The sequence below is a fragment of the Patagioenas fasciata genome, chromosome 2 (assembly GCF_037038585.1).
Source record: "Patagioenas fasciata isolate bPatFas1 chromosome 2, bPatFas1.hap1, whole genome shotgun sequence".
NCBI classification, from domain to species: domain Eukaryota; kingdom Metazoa; phylum Chordata; class Aves; order Columbiformes; family Columbidae; genus Patagioenas; species Patagioenas fasciata.
This window is the reverse complement of record NC_092521.1, coordinates 19600197-19610825: the sequence shown is the minus strand read 5'-3', so window position 1 is coordinate 19610825 and position 10629 is coordinate 19600197. Positions and strand designations below refer to the sequence as shown.

The following is a 10629-nucleotide window of genomic DNA, read 5'->3' as shown; positions in this document are numbered from 1 at the left end:
TCTTGCATCTGCTTAATGCTTTCACCCATCTCCTGACACCCATGATGTATCTAGTAGCCTTTTGCTTCTGTTCAGATGAGGAAATTCTCCCTCCCAGGGTCTAGTAACCTCTTTTTCATGCAAACAGAGTAGAAGATGGGGATAAGAAAGTGGGTAAGATAAAGCTTGTTATAGGAATGTCATCCTAAATTTATACAACCTGTCATTTCCTTGGGCTTCCCTTTTCAGTTTTTTTTAGATGTCATTGACTTCTATTCTTCCAAATACAAATCTTATAGATCTTTAAAATTCAAAACACTGTGGCAATTTTCACTAAGATTTTATTATTATACATTAACAAGGACATAAGTTTCATAGACAAGAGTTTGTATCATTGTTTTACTTAAATGGACCCATTATTTCCCATCTCACCATGATCCTTGAGCTCCTTGAGAGGCTTCGTAGTGTGAATTCTGCCTTTTGTATACAATAGTTATCTCAGTCTGTCCAAGTAAGTAAAACTCCAGCTGGAAAAGCAAATACATTATATGGCAAGTAATAAAAAAAGAGATGCTTAATACTATATTTTTGAAGTAGTCTATTTGCTATACAAGGCTAAATAACCTAAAAAGTCAAAACCAAAACTCATCTGCTCCACTGCTCCTTGTACTTGCTCTCTCTCTGCTTTTTAACCGTAACATGTCCATGACACTGCGTGCATATATGTCTCGCAAATTAACATTGATATTTGAATCGCTGGATGAGTTCTTTGTGAGTTTCTTTAAAGCTTCACGCTGCCGAAGAGCAGCTTCTTTTATCTTCAGTGTAAAGTAGCAAGCAGAAAAACGGTCATTTATTATAGCTATTGGCAAAGCCAAAACTAGTATTCCTGATAGGATACACATAAAGGCCACTACCTTACCAATGGTAGTGTCTGGTCTGATGTCACCATAACCAACAGTTGTCATGGAAGTTGTTGCCCACCACCAAGCACCAGGTACGCTTGTGAAAGTTGTGCCTGGCACACCTTGCTCAACAAAGTACTCCACAGTGGAAAATATAGAGATTCCTACAGAGAGGAAAAGTAGCAGAAGGCCAACCTCCTCATAGCACTGTGCGATAGTCATCCCAAGAGACCGCAAGCCTGAAAGACAAGAAATGCTGTCAGCAGGTTGATTCAAGCAGCTGTTATAACAAATTTACAAAACATTTCTTATTTAAGAGGTGATTGCCTTATGTTTTTCTTTGACTGCTATTGAACATGCCGTATGAAAAACGGGTGCTGCTCCCAACACTAATGGGAAAATGTGATTTAGAGAAATAGATTAAAATGTTAGACTGAACCACTGACATCATATCCATTTCCTTAATACAGACCATATATATTCTCCTTATTGTTTGAACTACTTACACATATAATATAGAAAAACTAACCAATCTTGATTTAGTAATTTGCTATAACAGAAGATCTAGCACAGTTTTTAATAAGCTATCTAAATAACCACTCAAAAACACACGAAAAGCACCTGCTACCTACTTTGAGTCTGAATGTGCCAAGCTCCTGTTTTCCACCCACTGTCATATTTTCCTCTTGGACCAAGCAACCCTCAGTTACCAAATCTGTGTTCCCAGATGGGTGTTTAGAGCCCAGTTCAGTCACTCAGAAACTTTTTCTTTGCAAAGTACAGTTTTCAATCCTTTTAGAGTTTTCACAGCCTCTCTTTGAGCCTCTTCCCCTCAAAAAGCTATCAATATCTTTATCTGTATACATCAAAACAAATACAATATTCCAGCAGCAGCTGCACTTGTGCCAAAACTGGAGGCAGCAAAGCGTTGCAAAGCAAACACGGTGTTCTGTTAACCCACTCATGTGCTGTATTGGTCCTGTGGCCCGTGAGCTGCCCACAAGTGCATGTGCAGGTGATCACGCTCCACAACCCCCACGTTCCTTTCAGAGCTGTGGCCACAAGGCCAGACCACCCAACAAGGCAGGCAGGAAAGTAAATCCAATAATCGTGCAATGGATCAATGTTGCACGCATAAGCAGAGAAGGAAGATAACAGGGTACCAATGCAGCTGAGACACATGGGAGACTGGAATTATCTTATGAATCAGAAGTGGAGTTAGTTTTTAATACTGTTCTTTAAAAACATCTATTTTCTTTAATTACTGAGAAAAAAAAAATGTTTATGAATTAGCCTTCATGGGGCACACTTCTAACTGAACTAGTGTTTGTAGAATAGTTTATTGGAGCTCTGCCTCTGCTTGCAGACTTCATATGCTCATTAGCATAACAAGCAATTCTATTTGCTTTTCATTCCTCTATTTCAAGCTACAAGATACAAACATTTCTTCCTGCTTTTGGCTCTTTCTTTTCCCCTTCAGGTCTAATGGGTTTTAAAGTTTTTGTTTACATACAGCAAATAGTGGAAGTACACAGTGAAGTTTGTAAGGAATGTTTCAATTTTAAATGTTTTTTTCACGAACTCCAGTTAAAGACTTGCCCATATCTAGACTTTATATTAGTATAACTATAATCGGTTGGTCAGAATGTTTATTACAATGTTTTAGTTTAAATCTGCAATGCAATGGGAATAAGAAATAACAGCGTAATCTTTTCTCCCTTACTATGACTCCATCCACATTTTGAAAATGCACTAGTATCAGCAGTGCAAAAACTGCATGAGACAATTACAAGGATCCAGATCAAACTCTCATCTTCCAAGGGAGTTTCTATCATCCTTCACTATGTAAAACTTCCTACTGAACAGGGTAGAAGAATAAGTCCTTTCAGGACTTCAGGAAGAAGGTACTCCAATTTAAAATTAACTCTGTAGCACTTCTTCTCAAAGCATAAATGGGTGCTATAAAAGCCAGGGATTGCCCCTCATGATGGATCCTGAGAATACTATAGCTAAAAACCGGCACAACTCCCACATAAACCAGCTCAAAATAAGAAGGAACAGGGCAGTGACTGCTAACTCTTTGTATCATATTGATGACACCTTCAGTGGTTATTTAACTGTTAAGGAGTTCGTTTGTTTTGTGGTTTTGTTTGTTTGTTTGTTTGTTTGTTTTTTAAGTATTACTTAGTTCTATTATCCTTCTCTAAAACAAAGATACATCTCTTCATGTCTTCATATGAAGTCAGGAGACATTTTTGGACAAATTTATTCTTCAGACAAGTTATTGGACTCTACAGCTCATTCTAAGTGGTGATCAGTTGATGTATTCAAAATAATAACAGATTCTTCTATATTATTCCTTAACATTTAAAAATGTCCCTGAGCCCTATCACACAGCTAAACTAGGGCTCTTCAAGCACAGACACCTCAGCAAATCTTATGAGCTCCCAGGAGAACTCCTTGCCAGGGGCTGTAACAGCTTGGTGACCCGTGCTAGAAGGTGAGGAGCTGGTGTGGGGCAGGGGAGCAGCACCAGCTGAGGGCCGGGAGGAGGAAGGGCAGGTGTTGATGCCATGCAGCTCAAGTTTCATCTCTCCACTGACCAAAGAGACTTGATGAGACAGACAAGCTGATGTTTGGTAGCTTCAGTATACACACAGCATTTAAATAATCATAAATTTTTGGCACTTAAAGTGATGAAGTTTTGCTTTTTCATGCCTCCAGAGGCATCTCATCCTGATATATGCTACAACCTTCTCTTGAACATACACCCATTGCCATTACAAGTAAGATGCTCACATCCTATTTCTCCTCAAGGACTCAATCTGTAAGTGCTTCCCAGAAGAGGACCAGCAAGGCTTCACACAAAACATGGCCCCAGGAGGAAGCCAAGTTCAAATTCTCGAAGCCACTCAAATCCATAATTTTGCAATTTCAAAAGAGTGGTGTCACCCTCTAGCTGTACTACTGATTTCGCAGTTGTTCCTTGATGAAGTATAGCACTTTGCATAAATAATTATACACTCACACTAGTCTACCCCAGGTGCTTTCAGGTATCACATCCCTCCTATTAGCTCAGTTCAGCTTTCAAACAGGCAGAAATGTTTCTTTTGTTTCTTTTTCCGTCCCTTATTCACAAAAAGTGTTAAGTTGCCATTTCTTTAAAGTGAAGAGAAGAATTTAGACATCTTTTTCTAACTAATTTCTGCCCCTGACAGCAGAGTCAGGCTGCTGCTGTGATGTCAGCTTTGCTGTGGGTCTGCACAGTATTACAGGGATGCTCTCCTTGTGACCATGAAAGCCCCTACTTGCTGAAAGAGGAGCTGTTGCCAGCAGCCATGAATTTTCTCATCTCTCTTCTGATCTCACGCTCCTCTTACCACACAAAACAGGTGAGCAGCACATGAAGCTTTGTCTGGTCTGAGAGTGCAGGAGCCAGAAAGAAGCTTCACTGGAAGGGAGCTTTAAGCTGCTAAATCCAAGGCAAGAGAACACAAGAGTTGGAAGAGCCATTCATACAGACTGAGATTTGTCAGGATTGTCTAGGTATGTGCAAGGAGGACGGTCTCTGTGTATGGTAATTATGGGGTGCATCTAATACTAGCAGCTGTTGTTAAGGATGTGTTTAGAACTATGTTAAAAAAAACCCCTGTTCTAACATACCTCTAGCGGTAAGAAACAGGGCTTCAGATCTTTTAGTGTATGTTTTAAATTTGATTTATTAGGGCTATGTTTAATCTTAGTAGCAGCATCTTCTCTGACAGAAGATCGAAACAGTGACTTTCTACATTTAAATAATACAGATTTGATTTAGTGTTCTGTGCCTAAGTGGGCAGCAACTGAACTACAACAGAAGCAAGCACAGTGATGGTAATGCTGCTCTGGATGGTTTAAATATGTCATTTTTTCTATGTTGAAACTGGCACTTTGGTTCCAGTACAAGGATCATATTTCACTTCCAGGTTAGGAGATCACATTTTTGTATCATTAATTCACTTCTACCTAACATGTAATTATTAAACTCAATATTAATGGCACTCAATATTGTGATATAAACTGTGGTAACACTTTAATGAATTTAAAAATAAATAGACACAAAAGTTTAGATCATCCCTGAAAGTTAATATACCATAAGTTATTACACAAACATCTGAAACATCTGGTTTCAAGTTGATAGAGCGAGCCATAGAACTGAGTTTCATGCATTCCTTCTGTAAACAGTAAAATGTGATAAACTGGAAGCTTTATTACTAGAATCAACATACTTTTGCATGAGTATTTTGTTATTCAGCACAAATGTGCCTTGAGGAGTTAAAATCTTTTTCTTATTTTCAAAATACAATTAGAGAAGAATGCATTCACATTACAGCTACCATCAAAAGTGGGTAACAGCCCTTCTTGCAAAAGAACACCACCAAACCATGCAAAAATTATAATGAAACACAACCAACTGACAGACTGACTCACTACAAGCTTCCTTTCAACTGCTTTCTGAGGGACAGTTATGTATCGGTATAGGCATAATCTAGGGTAGGCAAGTAAAGATTAAGATACATCTCAAACCTCTATGATTATGCTCAGCAGCTTTAAAGCTACTCCCTGCCATGGGTAGGCAGGTTCACTGCCCTTCAGTGGGAAGAAAAAGAAACATTCTGCTGCTGCAAGCATACTGTACCGCCTGCTGAACTGGAGCCAGGTCACAAAGAGGGTAGAGATGGCTTTCCAAAAAAATGGAGAGGCATCAACCCATTCCTGCTTCACAGCAGGAAATCCTGGAAGTGTATGTTGAGTGCCATGTAAGAACAATCATCACCCTCTTCAGAAAAGACTAATATTGCAGGACAGAGACCATGATTTACTATCAGGATCTAATTTTCCAAAGCTCCAAGTGCTGGGTGAACAAAAATGTTCTCAGAAATGCATTTCACTTTCCACCCTACCCCTGCTTGCTGTTCATCCACCTGGCTGCTGACAAGCGGGAGCGCTTGGACGTGACAGGTCCCACATCCCCGGGTGAACGCTGCCTGAACCTGACTCTGCTGCCCTGTGCTGCACCGAGGTCCAGCACAGCAACCAGCCCCAGCTGAGCTCCAAACAGCACAAAGGTTTTTAAATTTATGAAACTGTGAGTAACTGGTGCCTGATTTACAGCATGCAACTTTGGGGTCTGTTCTACAAAAACAACATACACTGGCTTTTTATCAGAGAATGCCCTTGCCACTCAATTATCCATGTCCGAAAATCCTATTTTCACAAGCCATTACTGCTAACAAATTGGGTAAAAAAGGGTAGGCAGAAATGCACACAAAATGGAGAACTGTGCCTGGGGATAACTGCTACAGGCATCAAGAAGAGAAGTACCACTGCCATGGCTGAAAGTACCTGTTGAGTGTCTTCCCAGCTTCAACATCCGCAGGGCTCTGAGCAGCCTCAGCACTTGGACGATGCGTCCTACGTTCTCCAGTTCTTGGGAGCTCTCCCCGTCACACAGACTCTCGACCAGCAGGGTGATGTAGAAAGGTAAAATAGCAAGGAGGTCTATGATGTTTGCCACACTCCTTAGGAAGCGACACCGATCCCGTGCACACAGGAACCTCAGAAGAAACTCCACCGTGAACCACGCAATGCACAGGTACTCGAGGGCATCCAGTAGCGGTGGTGCCAGCCAGCTCAACTCTACTGAAATCAAAGCCATGTTGGCAATGGACACAACAACAAAAGCCATTGAGAGAGTGCCAAAAGTCCTTGCTGCTGCAGAGGAGCCAGGCTTTTCCAAAACTTCCCAAAGTTTCTGCCGGACACTGGGACAGAGGCTACCAGAAAAATCCTCTTCTTCATCTTGGGCATCCAGTTCTTCTGCATCTTTTTTGATGTCTAAGGCTTCACTCAGCTCCTTCCTTCTGAAGTACCTGCCCAGGAATTGCCGCAAAGAGATTTTTAATGCCAATATGCACGTTTTTCTTCTCCGCTACCATGCATGGCATGAGAACACATATTAAAGCATACTTTATTTGCGCTCAGAAAACCTTGATGTCAAGCATATGGTTGAAGATTGAGACCCTGCAGCATGTTTCCACTGACCTAATATTGCTATTCCCACATTTCATATCAGTGACAGTTTGTAAGTGCAGAGTAATTTTATTTGGATAGTGTGTTATTTATATGGATCATATTGACTACAGTAGGATCTGCTGCATGACTAACATGCATTCTTGTAAGCAATCATGGCACAACCAGACCCTTTTTTTTCAAATTGTCCTCAATTTTATTAATTATATTACATTTTTATTACGTTGGTGTGTATCTGCGATACTAAAAGTGAAGGCATAATAAAAGCCATGCAGTTTATAGATGAGTTCTGATCATTACATCCTATGATGACAAGTTATCTTCCTTTCTTTAAATATATGGGTTTTCGCACAACAAAGTGCACAAGCATCTGTGCTGAGTAAAACTAGCAGATTGTACATGCATAGTTGAGTGTTTTGTTAGAACAAAAGTATATTAACAGAACAATTTCATGAAACAAAGACATTCCAAATATACACTAAAAATATCCTTTCATTTCATATCTGTTTTCTTGACTGCTGCAAATCTCAAGCCTTAGACAAAGAAGGTATGCCATTTCCCCTTCATTTGATACACAGTTACCCCTGCATATGCCAAAGAGGTCTCTAGCTCCATGTACCACCAAAGACATAGGAGCTTTCAGTTATACCTACCAGGGAAGGATGAAAGGGATGAAAACTAGGATTCAACTTTCTCAGCTGTAGAACTGGGCCATGCTAGGGTAGGATAACTTCAGTATACTTTTGGGGTGGGGTTGCTCGTTTGTTTCTTTCTAATAATTTTGACATAACCCCTTTAGATAAATAGCAGTTACGCTCTTTGGAGAATTTATTTCTTCAATACCAAAAAACAAAGCAGTACAACTAAAAGTGGTGGAAAAAAATAAAATAAATAAAATTAACTGCAAAGAGAACTCACAGAAACATCCTGGGGGTGGGTCAGACAAAACCCACCTTGTTCCTGAGCTGCCTGTTAATTTGTCTCCAGTGAGCCATGTTCCTGCTGTTGCTGCCCCCTCCCTGTAAGCTGCTACATCCATGTGCGATGCTTCCCATCATGGCTCCTCCTGGAGCAATGCCACCCACACTCAGCCTGGCAGGTGACCACCCCCACTTCTGCCTCTCCAGTTTGGATCTGGAAGTTCTCCAGAATGGAAAGTGCAGGGTGGGGAGGCTCCAAACGCTCCTGGCACCATGCCTGACTCCACACCCAATCCCTCTAACTACGATAACCCCAAACTGGATGACCAAAGGGACATCTCTCCTTTCATGATCTTTTTCATCTCTGACATCATCCAGGGCCAGTCTGAAGCCAGTGCAGGACAGCCAGACCCTGCTCCCATTAGGGTCTCACTATCTTGACCCCACAGCCAACCTGTCCCTCAGCAAGGTTCAGCAGTGACCTCACACAACACATCTCCCATTTTTTACACTGATCCACCTCTCGTGCAGGATTCAGGGCTGAACTCATCCAGCTTTCAGCACACTTTTCCCAATGCTCTGCTACCTCACGTGCCCTCACTGCTTGATCTCTCACATGAGCATCCCTGCACTGAGCTCACCCAGCCCACAATCCTGTGCACTGCATCTTCCAAAACTCACCGGTCTCTGCAGCAGGAATCAATGCTGAGCTCATCCAGACCCCAGTACTGGATCTCTTGCAGGAAGGAGAGTGCACAGAGCTGTTCCATCACATGCAACCTCCCTGTCTGGTAGTAATTCAGGATGTAGTGAAATGCCTGTGAGCTCCGGTCAAAGAAATATTCATTCTCCACAAGGTTGGCATCATCGCAAAGCTCAAGGAGGCCAGAGGCCACATCCCGGGCAGCAGAAACCACTACAGCCAGTTTGCCAAGACGGGTGTCAGGGTAGCAAGACAAAGTTTGCTGGGACATCACAAAGCGGCTGCCTCCCACATTGATAGTAAAGCAGTCCAAGGAGGGAATGACCTTCTGGAGCAGGGGCTCTTGCTCTTCCTCACTGGAGAAAACACTGGAGTCCAGGGATCCCAGGGATGTGCTACTCCCTGGTTGCTCTAGGGATGCTTGGGAAGAAAGAGACATGCAGCAGGGAGGCGACTTCATCCTGTAGCTGCCAGCAGCAGCCCACACTCTCCGGGATCGAAAACACAACAAAGCTGCAGAGAAGCTTGCCCCACTCAGGGGGTGGCCGGGACAGACTAGAAATGTATCTCTGTGCTTTGGTTACCGTCCCAACGACACCTCACCGTCCCCGCTTCCTCCGAGCGATGCCTCCATCTGTGACACAGGTCAGGCAGGGTGTTCAACAGCCCAGCGCCGCCTATACCTGTGGGGGTACAGAAGGCACAGCGGTACCTGAGACGGCTTCACCTCTGGCTGTCCGCGCCAGCAGCCGTCGGAAAGCGCCCGGCACCAGCTGCCGCGACAGCACCTCCCCTTCAGCGATCATCTCCGACCGCTGGGTCCAGGGCGGAGGAAACCAACCAGGACGCACAACACGGAACACCGGCTTCAGGGGGTCTCTGGGCAGCCAGGGGAAGCCCCGCCGCGCCCCGACAGCATCCCGAGGGGCTGCGCCGCTGCCCGGTCTCGCGTCCCACCCGCCCCGGCCCCACAGCTCCGTCCTCGGCCCCGGGGGACCCTTCCCCGCTCGCCCCACGATCGCACTTCGCCCGGCGCTGCTGCCGAAGCTGCCCCTCGCTCTCCGCCTCCGCGGACCGGCCGTGTCGGGGCGGCTGCCTCCGTCTCGGCCAGTCCGGCCGCCCCACGTCGCCGCCGCCGCCTTACCTGCCCGCCGCCCGGTTGTGCCGCCCGCGGCTGGGCGCCGGCTGCCGCCCTCCCCTCGCCGGCAGCCGCTGTCCGCTCCCCCAGCTCCAAACTTCTAGGCAGCGCCAGCGCGCCTCCATGGCGGGTCATGTGCTGCGGGGGGCAGGCGGGAGAGGGGGGGCTGCGGGACGCTGGGCGGGCCGGCCCGGGCCACCGCCCTCCCCGTCGCGGGGCTGGGTCGCCACGGCCCCCGCCCCGATCCGGGAGCCGCTGGGGCCCGGCGGTGGCGGGTGCGGTGCCTGGGGCAGGAGTGCGGGGCGGGTCGGGGCTCTCTGTGGGCCGGCAGCACCTGCACGCCCCGGGGCTTCCTCCAGGGGTAAAACAGGGCTGCAAACTTCTCCAAAGCGGCTTCACAGAGCTCTTTTGAAGCCGCCCCCCTCCGCCTTTTAATATACGTAAAACCAAACATGTTTCTAAATAGATAATATGTCCCCACTTATGCTACTCCCACCACCAAAAGTCTGAAGTCACTCAAGTAAAACAGTCATTGTAAAGGCGAGTCGATGTACGTGAAAGAGTCTATTTTAACTTAGCTGCAGTCAGCCTGTTTTCTAAAACACTCTGGAATATCTTTGGCACCGTCCTGTGCTGACTTTGTAGTTCCTCAGTTAAACAGCGCAAGAGTAAAGTTCACTTTCTTCAGTACTTTTTTTTTTCTTCTCATGAAGCAGTTATTTCTGACAAATTTAAAATGGTTGCTTTTGCAAATTCGCGTTTTCTGCTGCCTCTTACTCGTCACTGGGGCGGGTGATTTCCTGCGTTGTAGCGGAACCTGCCAGGAGGAGAAATTCTGTAGCATGCAAAACATGGCTTTGTGTGTTGTAGCACCTGCTTTTGATCCCCATCACTTGTTGCGTACAGCTGTGTCCA

The 10629-nt window shown here is 44.9% G+C and overlaps 1 protein-coding gene across 1 annotated transcript; it reads right to left on the bottom strand.

The window, feature by feature from the left end:
* Positions 1 to 302: 302 nt before the first annotated feature.
* On the bottom strand, positions 303 to 10050 carry KCNV1 (potassium voltage-gated channel modifier subfamily V member 1). Its single transcript, XM_065831576.2, has 4 exons — positions 9721 to 10050; positions 8555 to 9259; positions 6267 to 6793; positions 303 to 1123 (listed from the first exon to the last, which is right to left on the bottom strand). The coding sequence occupies exons 2-4, from the start codon at positions 9034 to 9036 to the stop codon at positions 612 to 614; spliced, it is 1521 nt and encodes a 506-aa protein (XP_065687648.1). The 5' UTR covers positions 9037 to 9259; positions 9721 to 10050; the 3' UTR covers positions 303 to 611.
* Positions 10051 to 10629: the final 579 nt, after the last annotated feature.

What these genes read in the sequence shown, in the direction of transcription:
- KCNV1 (XM_065831576.2), bottom strand. Translation starts at nt 9,036, where the DNA reads ATGAAGTCGCCTCCCTGCTGCATGTCTCTTTCTTCCCAAGCATCCCTA. An exon ending in GATTCCTGCTGCAGAGACCG is followed by an intron (nt 6,794 to 8,554) that starts GTGAGTTTTGGA and finishes ATTCCTGGGCAG; the next exon opens with GTACTTCAGAAGGAAGGAGC. An exon ending in GCTGGGAAGACACTCAACAG is followed by an intron (nt 1,124 to 6,266) that starts GTACTTTCAGCC and finishes CTTGTCTTTCAG; the next exon opens with GCTTGCGGTCTCTTGGGATG.